The 15,809-nt window shown below is 20.0% G+C and overlaps 2 protein-coding genes across 2 annotated transcripts; one reads left to right on the top strand and one right to left on the bottom strand.

Moving 5' to 3' along the window:
• The first annotated feature begins 575 nt into the window (after nucleotides 1–575).
• On the top strand, nucleotides 576–1,545 carry LOC129610270 (ER membrane protein complex subunit 8/9 homolog). The gene is made up of 2 exons (XM_055522791.1): nucleotides 576–855; nucleotides 941–1,545. The coding sequence occupies exons 1-2, from the start codon at nucleotides 655–657 to the stop codon at nucleotides 1,343–1,345; spliced, it is 606 nt and encodes a 201-aa protein (XP_055378766.1). The 5' UTR covers nucleotides 576–654; the 3' UTR covers nucleotides 1,346–1,545.
• Nucleotides 1,546–1,567: 22 nt separating this feature from the next.
• On the bottom strand, nucleotides 1,568–2,916 carry LOC129610269 (uncharacterized). Its single transcript, XM_055522789.1, has 3 exons — nucleotides 2,593–2,916; nucleotides 2,259–2,526; nucleotides 1,568–2,192 (listed from the first exon to the last, which is right to left on the bottom strand). The coding sequence occupies exons 1-3, from the start codon at nucleotides 2,730–2,732 to the stop codon at nucleotides 1,653–1,655; spliced, it is 948 nt and encodes a 315-aa protein (XP_055378764.1). The 5' UTR covers nucleotides 2,733–2,916; the 3' UTR covers nucleotides 1,568–1,652.
• Nucleotides 2,917–15,809: the final 12,893 nt, after the last annotated feature.

The following is a 15,809-nucleotide window of genomic DNA, read 5'->3' as shown; positions in this document are numbered from 1 at the left end:
ATTAATCAGTGTGCATACATCTTTTTTCTTTATAAATTACTTTATTTCTATGTCACTACCTGATACTGTGTATCTACTGTAAAAGGTACATGCATGTGTACATTCATACATCAAATTTCAAACTCTTTTGCTTTCATACATTCGAATTTTTTACCTAACTTTAATAAAAGGAAAAATAAATTTTGTTATTATCAAAATAAAAATAACAAAATTTTTACCTAACTTAATTAAATGTTATTTCAGTTCTATGTTTTTGAATACACTCGTTTGTTTACAATATTTTGTTTTCTTCTTGCCTAAACAACTTTTATTACCATCTAATTCTAATTACAAATGGAATATTTTTAGAATTTGGAAACAAAATGCAAACGAAAACTAACGGAATGGAACAAGTCGAACTACTTTACATTTGATTTTATTTAAAATAATTGAGTTAAAAAAATAACATTCTTTATTTAAAAATGTGTCAAAATATTTTATCAAAGACATAAACCTTATTTTTGTCACAATTCAAAGACTTTTTATGAACGCTTTCATTTTCTTGACAAATTGAAATGACAGCAATTTATATATTGAAATTGACAAATCATAGGTTTCGTTTCAACTAACTTTAAATTATAAAACTAATATTAAAAATACATATTTTAAAACAAAATGAGTGAATATAAAATTACATCTCGTGCGTATACTAAAATGATGTTCCATGCAGCAAAGTATCCACATTGTGCAGTGAATGGATTGTTATTATCTGAAAAAGATTCTTCAGAAAATAAAAAATTTAAAATTGTTGATGCAGTTCCCTTATTCCACCAATGCCTATTTGTTTCACCAATGGCTGAGATTGCTTTATTACAAGTAAGATTTTCATTAAGTTTTCAAATAATTCACTAAGATAACCTTTCATCTTAACCTATAATATAATTTCAAAAATCGATTTTAGGTTGAGGCGTATGCAAATGAAGAAGGTCTTCAAATAGCTGGTTATTATTGTGCACCTGAAAATTTCAATGAATTTTCTGTAGAAAGATGTCCAGGGCTAAAAATTGCTGACAAAATCAATGAAAATTATCCGAACTCATGTTTGATTATGATTGATAACAAACTTGTAACGTTAGCCTGTGAAAGAGAAGCTATAAAAGTTTTCCAGAATATTGATAACAGATGGATAAAAACTGCATTTTTATTAGATCAATCTGAGGCAACCTTAGATGCTGTATCATCATTGTTAAAACGAGGAGCTATGAAAGATATAATCGATTTCGATAACCATTTAGATAATCCTGAAATGACATGGGATAATGAACATTTAAATAAGGATTTAAAGCAAATTATGGCAATGTATTAAACTGTATTATTTTATCAGCGGTGAATATGTTTCTCTGGGGTGCCCCTAATTTAAATAATATATCTCCAAAAATGTATGTATAGATTAAATAATTTTATATTTTGTTTTTGTTTTTATTCTAAAACCCATATAATGGATAATGAATATAAAATATATAATTTTCATGAAAAAAAAATAAAATATTTTTAAGTAATCTTTTATTGTCTAGTTTTTCTATAGTACTTTATCTTAAAACATAACTAACTATATTTGCCTCTTATAAAATTTAAAATTAACTTTAAAAATTTCTGAAATAAGTAAGTGTTCGTTATTGGTCGAATTTTCCCATTTGGGCTTCAAATAGTATGTTGTTTATCATATGTTTTGCTATTATTTTACTTTTACTATTTTTTAAATTTTTCAATGTCACTGCAACATTTTCGCCAAAAATTACAAATTCATCCCTATCTCTATTATTCCAATGGCAATGACAAATAGGAAGATCGGAACAATTACCTTCCCGAAGATTTGGTGTGCATACTTTGGTAACTTTGTAAGATGACTTTTCAAGTTCTTCCATATTTGTGTTAGTACTCGAATTACTGTTGTTTACAGAAGCATTTAAATCGTCATTATTTAGGTCTATACAATCTTTGGAATTGAATAGTAAGTTATCGCATTTAACTGTAATTTCTTGCGGTTTATCTTCGGAGCCACTTTTATTGTCACTTTTTCTAAAATATTTTGGAGATTTAAAAATTGCTTTCTCACCCATGTCATCTATATCAGGTTGAGTAATTAATTCTGGATCGTGTTCGTGACTACCATTTTCAATATTAGTATGGGAATCACTTTCTTTATGTTTTAACTAAAAAAATGTTTAAATTAATTGACTTTATTGTCTATACAAATATTAAAAATTTAAGACTCTTACTTGCTCATAATTTAAAAAGTTTATGTCAAAAATAGTCGCATCACTTATATGAAATGAGTCGTCTGTTTCATTTTTTACTTTTCTCTCATATTTTCCTGCATCATCAATTATAAATTTCATTAATTCATATCCATACCATTTCGGAGCATATGGTTCATCTGAATTTGAGTTCTTGAGAACCTTAATATGTTCTCTATGAAAACTTGTTCTAAGAACTTTAATTCTTCCACGCACTTCATCCGGTGTAAGTTTGTATTTTTCACATAAACTAAAATTATTAGAAAATGATTACGTATGGTTTCATTTTTAATTTCATCATGAGAAATATACTTACCTCTTCACAGCGTGAATTCTGTCAGCTTTTAAATGCCGCAGTTTTGGATCCCATATTACTTTTAACTTTTTATAATCGTTTATAAATTCAACATTTAATTCACGAGACCATTCGGTCCTTATATCAATAGCCTTCGTCATTATTAAATTCGATATGTAAGTACATTCATTCTTTTTTAATCAAACGAGTTGTAGGTGTAAATTTTATACTAGCATTATATATAATGAGTCGTAAACTTTGACTTTAAAGAAATAATTTTATTGCAAAATTATATTAATCCTAAAATTATGAATTAAAAAAACACAAAGCCAATTACAAATTTGATTACAAACAATAAACAAAAATGGAAATCTAACAAGTGTCAATCATATTTGACATTTACAAATAAATCAATAAAAACAGTTTGTTCATGGAATATTTTAGACAAAAATGTGGGAATATTTCACAAAGAAGCCTTTCAAACATTTATACATAGTATGTATGTATTTAGAACAAGCAAAGAATATTTTGTACATACGTGAACATAATCAAATAAAAACCTTGATACTAGAAGAGAAATTAGTTAAATTAAAAAGAAAAACAAAATAAAATTAAAAAGAAATAATTTACGTTTCACCAAAAATAATATATTTAATTTTTTTACAAAAACAGTAACATTTGGTCAACCAACAATTGTTATTGTCAACTTTTGTTCCATATTTTGACAGATATTAATAATCGTTTTAGCTGTGAAGTTTATCAATTAAGTAATTCTCTTTCTACATCATAAGTTTAAAAATGAAACTTTTTCTTGCGAAAAAAGAAAATTTGTTTCTGCTCTTTTATTTTGCTTCATCACGAACTACTTATGTATGTTCTGCTCTCATTTCAAAATATCATACTACATTTTCGAGGCATCAATTATTAAAAAACTACCTCACTTTTGAAAATTTATTTAAGACTTGCACTACAATTAAAAATTCTCCACTTTATTTACTTTAGTTTATTTTATTATGTATATGAAATGGAGCTTTTCTTCACAACACTTTGACGTTTTAATTTGTAAATTGATAAGAACAAAACCAAACCGGTGGAGCCGAATAGCAAAATAAACTGTTCATTATTTTGCATATAATGTAACACATTCATGGAAACAGATGAAATAACAGAAAAACCGCAAGTGGTAAAATGGGTTGTTAAGCTATTTTACTGACGACGGTAAAATCCACTTCTATATATTCGTTTCTTTCTGAGCCGTCCCATTTATAATACCTGTATTATAATTTATTTTCTATATTTATTTCGATATTTGGCAGCGGAAAATCGTTCTTGCTCTATTTTTGCAGCCTGATCGCGTACCTCGCTTTTTTACTCACTTTTTATTCACTTTCAAATCAGAATTCTCAGTATTTTCTAATTGATTTTTCACTTTTCCAATAAAATTATTCATTTTTTTAATTGGATTTTTACATTTTTTCCCAAATTATCGACTGAATATTTCACCTCCAAAAACAAAGTGAAAAAAATTTGCACACAGGTTTAAAAAAAACGAGATACGCAATCGGAATAATTCTTCTCACTTAAAAATTACATTATACAAGTATGTGATAGTTACTCACTTTCTTTTCACTTACCGAGTAAAATAGCGAGATAGACGATCAGGTCCTTAACTTAATGTACCAACACATATTAACTTAATGTACCAACAAAAAACTAGTTTCCTGTTTTGCATTATAGATTTTAGACAAAATTTTCGATATTTTTTGGTATAGTTTTATTTGATTGATCGTAATACTTATAGCGTTGCGTCGGAAATTCTAAAATTATATAGAATGAAAACGACAACTTTGAATTTCTTTTGAAATATACATTTTAATAATAATTTAATATCTTTTATTAATTTTACAATTTTTCTTTTAAGTTATTTTTATAATATACGCATTTTAAATTAATTAAAAAATGTTACACATTATAATTTATTTCCCATTTTTTTTTTGTTTTTTTTTTTCTGGTTTCAAGTTTTTCCTCTTTTTTTTAATTTTTTTTATTTTTTGTTTCTCAATTTTTATTTTAAATATTTTATCTAAAAAAATTACATTGATTATTTTCTGTGTTTATGTGTGTATCTTTTTATTTATTAAATTATGTTTTTTCTTTTTTTGTTTCTTTTGCATTTTATGTTCAATGAATTTATATTAAAAATACATATTTTTTTTTTTCAATATTTCATTAATTTATTTCATTTTATTTTATATAACTATATATTTTGCTATAAACTAATATAATAATATTTTAAAGTTTCGCGATTCTTTAGGGTTTTTCTGTTTTTTTATATATTTTATTTTATTTTAATGCATAAATTTTACACATTCATATATACATGTGTTTATTTTATTTAATATTATTTATGAAATATTTTTTTTGTTCTTATATTAATATTTATTATTTTTGAAGCATGTTTATATAACTTGGATTATAATTTATATTTACTTACTTTTGTAAAAATGTATTTTTTCTATATTAATTTCTTGTGTAATTCTTTTTTATTTTTATTTTGTTAATTTATTGGCATAACAGTCCAATTTGGATGGACTAAATCCTTCGAAATAATAATTCTAATTTATTCGAAATTAAATTAATTATTTCGATTTAATATATTAAATTTTTTCTACATTTAGAACAGAAAAAAAAATTTCAAAATTTTTGATTTCAAATATGTATAACAATTTCATGTTTTTTTTTTTTATATTTTCAAAAATGCTTTGAAAATGTTTTTGGAATTTGAATGACATTATGTATTCAAAAGACTCAAATTACTTAAATTTTTAGAATATAATTTCAGTTTACCACCAAAATTGAATGTATGTACCCATACATTTTTAAATAATGCCTCTTTCCTATAATATTTCACTACATGTTTTTTGTAATTGTTTTATATATTTTAAATTTATTTTTATTAATTAATTTTTAATTTTGTTGTTCCTTGAGTATTTTTTTTTTTTTCAAAATTTAAAGTTAACCAACTTTAATGACTCACAAGATTATTCTAATAATTATTATAAATTTTTATTTTATTTCAAAAATTGTGTACAGCTAATAGAACCATAGTGTTATTTTTGGGTATATTTTAATATAATAAATGCTTTAATTTTGTAATTAATATGAATGGAAGAGATATTCGCTATTATCTATATGCGTTCTTGATTAAAGCTTGTATAAGAATAAATTATAAAACTTTTTCAATGTACAATATTAAAATTATAAAAAAAAATAATATACAATATATAAGAAAAATGAAAAATTTTCATATATGATGCAATTTTTAATAAAATAAGATTAAAAAATTAACAAAATATTGACATTTCAAAACTCTATGCTCATATGGTTAAGGAATAAAAATATAGAGAGCAGCTGGTAGTTTAAAAAATGGAAAAAGCAATAATATCTAATATCATATACAAAAATATTGGAATATAATTTCTTGTTTGTTGTTTTGAGTGAAATTGACAGTTTTTTGTCTTTAAATTGGCACCGTATTACCCTTGATTCGCCCCCTGACAGACTGTTTAATTAATGCATTTGACTTTTAGAATATCATTATTGCTCACAAATTAAGAAATTTAGCAGCACAAGTCTTCTTAATTCATGTGCTATATAAAGTATAAAATGTAAAACTCGCATTTTCTATATGATACTAAATTGTATATTTTCTTTTAATGAAAAAATATAAAACATATGTGAGATGATTTATAAAGATTTAAGTGTTCATTTAGCATACACAAGCCAAAATTATAAATAAAAATAAATAATTTATAAACAAATATCAGAACTAATTGTAAGCTCATAACAATGCAACAATGCAAGTATAAATATGTTTATTTGTAAAATTAGAAAACATTACAAATTTTGTGCTTCAGAAACGTTTTTATAGCCTTTTCGATTTTGCTTGTATATAATTTTTTTTTGTTCTATAATCTGTGATCTATTTTTATATATTTAAATTGTTGTATAAGTGCAATTAAAATTTTATAATATTAAATATGCGATAATCGCAATAAATTTCTTATTGAATTGCTCAAAATTTTTTCTTTATTTTAATATCAATATTTTTTTATTATTTAAATTTTAAATATTATTTTATATGTAACAATGACTTTTGTGTTTCTAAAAAATTTTGTTTGAGAAAAAATTAATTATTCTCTGCTTTTCTTTTTGTTTTAGAGTCCGTTAAGGATGATTTTAGTTTACGTTATTATTATAATTCTTATATAGCACATCAAATCTAAATTATTGTACTTAGTTTAGTTTTTAAATTAATCTTGTTACATTAGAAATTATATTTAAATTTTTTTAAGGAAAGTTATGACGTCATTTTTGTTATTGGTCGCTATTTTTATACATAAATTATGTACACATTTTTTTTTTAAAGATAATATTAGAATGATTTCAAGCAGATTGAAAAAATAATTTTTTTGAAAATAATGTCATCAACTTTAAATTTCAATTTGAATATTAATAGAGTATGTAATCATTTATTTTTTTAATGAAATTTTTCAAAAACTTTACGGTAAATAAATGTTTTTTGAAGTTTTAAAAATAAAATTGCTTGCGAATATTATGTATAAAAAGCAAATAAAAATTAATAATTCCGTTTTTATAAACATGCAGCTTTAAAATTTAATTTATAAAATATATTTAATATTCAGATATGCAATATAAATTAATATATTTTTGCAGATAAATTCAATAAAATTAGAAAACATCATATATGGTTGGTTAACCCTTACTCAGTCATTTATATAGTTTTATTTAAAATTTAAATACAAAAATTAATATTAATTTATTAAAAATTAATTAAATTATTAAAAAATAATATTTTTGTATTAAATTTTAAATAGATTTAATGTTGACCATTAAAATAATCAAGTGAGATATTTTAAATAAAATTCAGTATTACGTTTAATTGTCACCAGATGTCTGATCCATCCACCCAATTAATTTATTTATATAGTGATTGTAAATTAAAAATTTCTTCATGAATTAAGTTAAACAAAATTTAAAAGATTACTTTTAATGAATTTAATAATCAATAGAATTCAGAATAAGCCAGAGTAATCAAAGGATTGAAGGAAATTATTTTTGAGATCTTAGTGTTTTCTTTTAGACTTGTATTTTGTTGTCTTTTAATGTGTGGGTTCAAGAATCGGGATTAATTAAATCATTTTTTTAATCTTCAAATATTTTTTGATTCGAAATCAATCTTTATATAAAATAGAAAATTTAAGTGATTCATGTCAACTAAATCTCATATGGCTATAAATAAAAAAAAAACGTTTCCTAATTATTAACATTATCTGCAAACGAAATTAAATTATATATATATATATATATAATATATGTACATTATGTTAAATAATAATTATTATTAGGTACTATTAATTTTATGCCATATATAATATATTTTTTTTATCATTTCTCTTTATGACGTGTATTGTTAAATTATAAACTTTTTACATGATTTTTATTAAATTAATTTTTTTTTTTCTCTTAAATTTATTTATACATAATATATATATAATTATATTTTTATTAGAGATATAAAATAAAATAATTACTGTATATAAGCATTATTTATGTATATAATAAAAAAAAAGAGAAGTTTTAACAAGCAATGAATTGCGAAAAATTTATTTACATAAAATGATAAAATAAAAATATTTTGCTTTTTTTTTTTAATAATTAATACATACATATTAATATATAAGTATATATATATATATAGACAAATGTACTATTCAATTTTATTCCAACACTTTATTTTATGATCTAATTTATAAAAATTTATACAATATATTTTCTAAATCAAGAATTGTATATAACAAATACATTATGTACATAGAGTATAATATCATCATCACTTTAAAAAAAAATAAAACGTCTTCAATGAATTTAAAGGTTAATTATTCAATTTTATACCAAAAATTGAGGTGATCCTTTATATAATATATGTATATGTGTATATAGAATGGATGTGGTGTGTGATGAAATATATTTATATTTATTTTATATTTTAAAGTTGTGTAACATTTTAAATATTCAGTCTAATTATATTATGGATTATATAATCATAAAATAAAATGTTAGAAATTATAATTAATTTTGTACATAATATTTTGTGACCGAAATACATTTTATCTTACAATAGAAAATTATATAACAAACAAAAAAATAGAAATGAAAAACTAAGAAAATAAAAATTACATATTTAAGCATTTTGTTTTAATATAATAAGGCGTTTGAATATTATAATTTTCTTTTTTTTTTTAATTTTATGTATATTTGCTTATATTTTATATATATATGCTTTTGTTTTATATAAAAACTTAGGATCAGGTAAAAATCTGATAATTTTTTTTTTCTTTACGTAAAAATTTATATTTATAAAAAAAATAAATTGCAATTTTTAATTGAAAATTTATTTTCTTCCTCTTTTTTATTTTCACAATGGATTTTTCTTTGTTATTTTTTTTTTTATTATTGAATAATACAATATATTTACTATAAATTAATTTTATTATAATATTATGCATTTTACTTTGCTAAATAAGATTTACAATAATTACACACTCTTTAATTTTGATATAAATATTTTTGGTAAAATATTTAGAAATTGTTTTTTTTTTTTTTAAGTCCTTTAAGTTATTTCTAATTTCTAAAATTGTTTTAACAGTAACTCCATTTTCTAGCAAAAAAAATTTCGAACGATTGATTGTAAAAGTTATAAATAAATTAATTAGTTGATGGATATATAGTATATAATTAAATAAAAAACAAGATACTAGCTATTTCAAATTTAGATTACAAACAACCAAAATATTTTTTATTTATAACCATTTTTCATAAAAGCTAAAACAAGGCTTGCATATAATTATTCTAATAATACACAAGCATCCAAATTCTTTAAAATATGACGAGACGCTGTTGCTATATTCTGGACACAAATGAAATATATGTAAATAAGCTTTGATTTATGTTTCTAATAATAATTTCTCTGTTTTATTTTCTAGTAATTTGATTTGGGTCTATGAAAATAGTTATGCATTACAATTAATTTGAATTCCTTTTTGCTTTTAATAAAACGTTAATACTGGTAATTTATTTTTATTAAGTTGATTAATAATTACTTGTCTAACATGACAAATGGTTTAAGCCTTAATAAATTAAATAAGGTTTTTAAATGAAGTCTTTTGAATAATATTTTTAAAAATTATTTTCAAGATTAAATTATTAAAATGGAAATTGAAACCGTTTATTTCGAATATAATAAAAAATTTTGCACAACCATTAATTTAATAAATCATCATTTTTAAAAAATTTTTGATGATATTCAACATATTATTTATTAATTAATTAATAATAATAATCATTGTATAAAAGTTTAGAAATTTCCAACATAATATTCAACAATTCAAGTATATACGAGTACAATACCTGGATAAGTGAAATAATTTTAATGAAATTGAAAATGGAGTTAAGAAAATTGAATTTTAGAATAATTTTTGTTTGTTTTTAAATTTGAAATATTACAATTGTATTTTTAAGTTTATAATAAATTGTATAATTATATTATGGATTTTTTCGTGTAAAATCTTATAATATTAAATAAGTTTCAATATAGTATAAGAATTTTTTTCAAATTTTTTTTTTGTTTTTCTGTTTTCTTATCGTTTTGAGGTGAAAAGGGAAAGGTACATTATTTTTTTTCTTCTTTACTTAATTTTTTTTTTCAAACTGGACTCAAATATTTTTTGAAGTTTATTTTTATAAATTTAATTCTATTTTTTTTGTTTTTGTTTTTTTTTTTTTGAAATTTTATTTTATTATTAAATAAAATTATATAAAATATTTATAATTCATGTTGTATTCTTATAAATATTTTAACATATTAATAAGAAAACGTGAATTAGACAGTATGTCTGTATGTATGGATGTATTAAAAAATGTTTAAATTTATCTACATAATAATGTAATGTATGTATATGTGGGTAGGTATATGCATGAGGAAATATTTATGTACAAAATTCATGAAGTGAAAAATTTAGGAAAATTGCTTTATTAATTGTTTTCTTTTTCTTTTAGATTTTCTTTATTTAAATTCATAAATAAAAGAAATTTTTTTTTAATATAGGAAGATAATAAATAGGTAATTATAATTTGTTGAAGTTGCGATATAACGAGGATGACGACGATGATCATGAAGATGATGATGATGCGATAGTGAAATTTAAGATTTTAAATTAATTGAGAATGAATTGAGAACAAACGAATTGTGATGCGATGATAAACAAATTGAAGAGGTCTTTGATATTATGTAAGGATATAATATAAATATTTTTTTTATTATATGCGCAAAATAAATATAAAATATAGATATTTTAATTTTTGTTAATTTTTGTTATATATAGTTAATATAATTATATTTTATTATAATATTCTTTATTCTGTATATATTTTTAATTTTGTATTCTTATTTTTTGTTTTTGTATGCAAAATATGATTTCAAAGTTTCTTTTTTTTTTTGTTTTTATTTTCATAATATATAATAGTATATTATTTTGTTGTTGTTGTTTTGTATAGTTTTTATATATTATTTGTATATATATATATATTTTTTTCTTATATTTTCTGTTTTCATTTTCAAATATATAATATAGAATATGGAATAATTCATTTCATTGTATTAAAATAGCGTTTATTTAATTTATTTATTTTAAATTTAAATTCATATTTTTCTTTTGTTTACCTTATTTTTTAAAATATTTTTATTTTTTATATAGTTTACAAATTTGAATTTTTTAAGAGTATTTTTGTTGTCTTTTTTTTTTTCTGTTTCATTTTTTTTTCTTTTGATTTCAAATGTATTTTAGTTAAATATATTGCTGATTTTTTTGCTTTTTTCTTTAGCGATGATTAAATTTTAATTAATTTTATTTTATTTTGTGGTTTTTATCTTTTGTCTTCTTTTTTTTTTCATAGATTAAATTTATACAGAGTGCTTTCATTTTCAAGTTTATTACTAAAAAACGTGTGTGAAAAATTTTAAAAGACTATAATTGAAATGAAGAAGGATGAAGAAGAGAAGGAAAATATTTTATATATTTTATATAATACAATAATTTTATTTGTATTATATTTATGTATGTATATAATATATATTTATATTAAATGCTAACTATGTAGGCTTAAAGCGTTGTTCTTCTCAAAAAAGCATGAAAGTAAATTTATTTATTTTTATTTTTAACTTTTATTTATTTTAACATTTCTAATATTTTATTTTTCGTTTTATTTATATTTTATTAAATTTTTTTTTTTTGGACATTGCCTTTTCAAAAAGCATTTTATTTAATATTGTATATAGTAATATTTACATCATAATATATATATATACAACTATAGGTATATAATAAATATCTATATATAAGTATTACAAAAAGCTGTGAAAGTTAAGAAATTTTAGAAAATTTTGAATTTTGTTAGTCTTTTTTTTTGTATATTATATATTATGTATTATAATGAATTTGTATTATATATATATATATATATATATATATATATAGAATAATTTAGATAGTGTATATTATATAGCTTCAATTATAATCTTTATAAAATTAAGAATCTACATATATAAGAAATCAACTCTGTAACACACAAAACAACAAAAAAAAAAAGAAATTCTTGTTATTTATTTTATATTTTTTATTAAAGCCTTATATTTGAATTTCTATTTTAATTTAATAGTTGTAATACCATCAGTTATTTTATATTTTTAAATTAAATTTTTAAATTCAATATTGCACAGTTTTTTTAAATTTTTCTTGATTTTTTTTCTACAAATAGTAACTAGTATTTGTTTTTATTTTAAATTTTTTTTTTATTTATTTATTTTATATAGAATATACAAATAAATTTCTCATTTTGTAAAGTAATTTAATTTACCATATTATTTATAATATTAATTTATTTTAGTTTTTCTTTTTTTTTGTATGTAAGATGTTTTAAATAATATTATTATTTTCAAGTAAAAAGTAAATTATTTCCTAACAAAATAATTATTAAGTTTCATTTTGTATTGTTATAATAAAATAACATTGTTTTAGAGTTTTTGGTGGGATTTTTTAGCTCAAACTTTTGTTAAATTTTCATTGAAATTTCTGATTGTAAAAAAAATTATTAAATAAAAACAATAAATATTATATTTGAAAATGCTTATTCGCCCATTTCTTCGAGATATATAACTTAAAATCAAACTGGATTAATTTTATTTGAGTATAACTTAATAATAAAATGTTTTGGCATTAAGTAATTATAAAGAAAATTAAATTTGGGTAAAAAATAGTTTAATTAATTCTTGAAAAAAAGCGAATATATGATCATTATTTAAAAAAAAAAATTGTCCAATTTGTTTGAATCCTGATGGTAGTGACTATTACTAGTTCAAAAAAACTTCAAGTTTGCTCCAGCAAGTTATAATAATACCTTTGTTCTCTAAAAAAAATTTAGTCACAATTAAATGATTTCTCATATGTATAGCAAGCGCTACGTAAATATCATTTCCAAGGGTACATAACCAAAATAAATTCTCTGCGTTTATTTAAACTTATATGTAGTTATTAGATTTATTTTTAAATTGTTGTTTTTAAATTTGAAATCAAATTTTAGAAAAAATTAAATATTAGAATCAAAAGTTTTAATTAATCTGACAAAATTTCGGTATGGTTATCTAAGATATGTTTTTGAATAATCCTAAATCGTAATCGAATGTTTTTAGAAAATTAAATATTTTAGTACAAGTGCTGATACATATATTAAATTTAAATTAAATATCTTATTTTATTATCTGGTCTTTATCATAACTTAAAGAATAATGATGAAACATTGTTAATTGTTTAAAGAAAAGAAGTATATTGGAAATGCTATTCCAAAAAAAAATTAAAATTCTATATGCAAGTGTTAAAATAACATTACTAGGGAATTTGGTTTTTTTGGAGTTTCACATAATAAAGGATTAAATTAATTTATTCTGATTAATGGAAGGAAATAGTGAAAGAAACCAAATAAATAATTTTTAAATTAATTTACAATCAGTTATTTCAGTTATTGTTTTTTAGTTTTTATCTTTTTATTGGTATGCTTAAATAAATTTTAATGCAAATTGCAAAAAATGTTTTGTTTTTTTGAAAGCAAAAGCTTAAAATTTTTGTCAGCTGCAATATTTTATAATACCAGTTTATCATAGTTTTGTGTGTTTTTGTTTTTCTTTTGTGTTTTTTTTTGTTTCAAACATCTTACAATTTTTAAATTTTTTAATTTTTTTACTAATTTATGTTTTAAGTTTCATTATTAAAAGATATTTTTATAATTTTAATTTCAGTATTCAAAATAGTTTATGTTTTTTTTTATCAATTTTTTTTGTTTTATTATTTTTTTTTTATACTAAATAACAATTTTTTTTTATATTTTTCATATTTTTTACTTTTTTTTTAAATTTTTTTTTTTAATTTTTTGTTTTTTTTTGTTTTTTTTTTGGTTTTTTTTTTTGCTTCTTTTTGCAATAACAAGCTTAGCAATTAAAAGTTCAAACAAAGTTTTTGTTTTTTAATTTATTTTTAAGTGTTTTATTTCAATTTAATTCTCTGATTTAGTTGGTGGAAATACGATTAATTACGATTTTGAAAATTTTTTTTTTTTTACTTTTCAATGGATTTGGCGAAATTTATAGGGCTCAAATATTTGTTCTTTCTAAATCAATTTGCAACTATCATAAATTTTAATTTATTCTTCTTTTCGAAACGTATCATCTATATATGAAAATTTGTTTTGCAATTTCTAGATTATTTATATTGTTTTTTTTTTTTTTTGTTTTGCTTCGCATACTAGACATTCTAAAGGTGTTTCCTACATAAAAAAATGTGAAATTGTTTAGTTTTTGTTTCTTTTAATTTAGAGTTTGAAGAATGTACAAAATAGAAATTATTTATAAGTATAACGTTTTTAAAAAAATGGAATGATAAGAGTCATAAAAATTTAGAAATTATGAAATTAAAATGTTCTTTTAAATTTTGCTACTAAGGTTATAATTATAATTTATAATTTATTTTTAATGGTAATCAATAATCAAAAAATTCTATTTCAATAATCTTCTATTATAAGAAAATAAGATCCAAAAAGAAAATTTAATTAAAAACAGTTTAAGAAAGCAATATATACACTACGAAATTATTTTTATTGCATTTTAATTTAATTAACAATTTTTTATAAATTATTTTATTCTATAGGGAGTTTATTATGACACGTCATCTGATCACTTGCGTGTTAAAATAGTTCTAAGCAAAATGTAAAAGAACATTTAAATTTTTAATTAACTTAAGCAAATAACTGATATTTAACTTTTATAGATATGTAACCAAAATCCAAAATAATTAATTCATACATTAATTTTTCTTAAATTTTTACAATAAATTTTAAAAATAATTAAAATCAACAATAAAATAATTATTATTATCATAAAAATAAATACATCTTAATTATTTATAATTAGAGAATAGTATTTGAGAAGAACTCAAAATAAATAATTATTGAAATATTTTAATTAAAAACTATATAACGATTAAAATTTATTAATTTTAAATTAATTAAATTAATTCTTAATTTTTTTTTAAATATTATACATTAAATTTTTAAAACAGAAAAATTATAATATATAATATCATACAATATTGCATTACATTTTGTTTTGTTTTTTTAATTTTACATTATACTGATTTGAATTCTTAATTAAAATAAATTAAAACAATAAATATCACTGTATTATATAATACCATTTATATAAAAGAAAAAATCAAAAACACTATATACAATTTAATACAATTTAAATATAATTATATAATTTATAAAACTAAATTAATAATATATAGTCGACAGTAAAAATAGATACAATGTATACATGTGTATATAGTATGTGTATTAGAAAACAAGAATTTGAATATATGCGAATATACACATTTATACAATATTATGTACATATATGATTTTTTTGCAATTAATTTATGTATGAATATATAATAACAATTTATGTTAAATCAGCATAATTGTTAAGAGCATGACTAGCATCGGTTGCAAAATTTGCTGTATTACCAATTGCTGTATTTAATTTACATATATATGCGGCAGCAATTGCA

This window comes from Condylostylus longicornis, unplaced genomic scaffold (assembly GCF_029603195.1).
Source record: "Condylostylus longicornis isolate FDR11 unplaced genomic scaffold, ASM2960319v2 ptg000044l, whole genome shotgun sequence".
Taxonomy (NCBI): domain Eukaryota; kingdom Metazoa; phylum Arthropoda; class Insecta; order Diptera; family Dolichopodidae; genus Condylostylus; species Condylostylus longicornis.
Note: the sequence above shows the minus strand (reverse complement) of the source record. Positions and strands in the feature narration are given on the sequence as shown.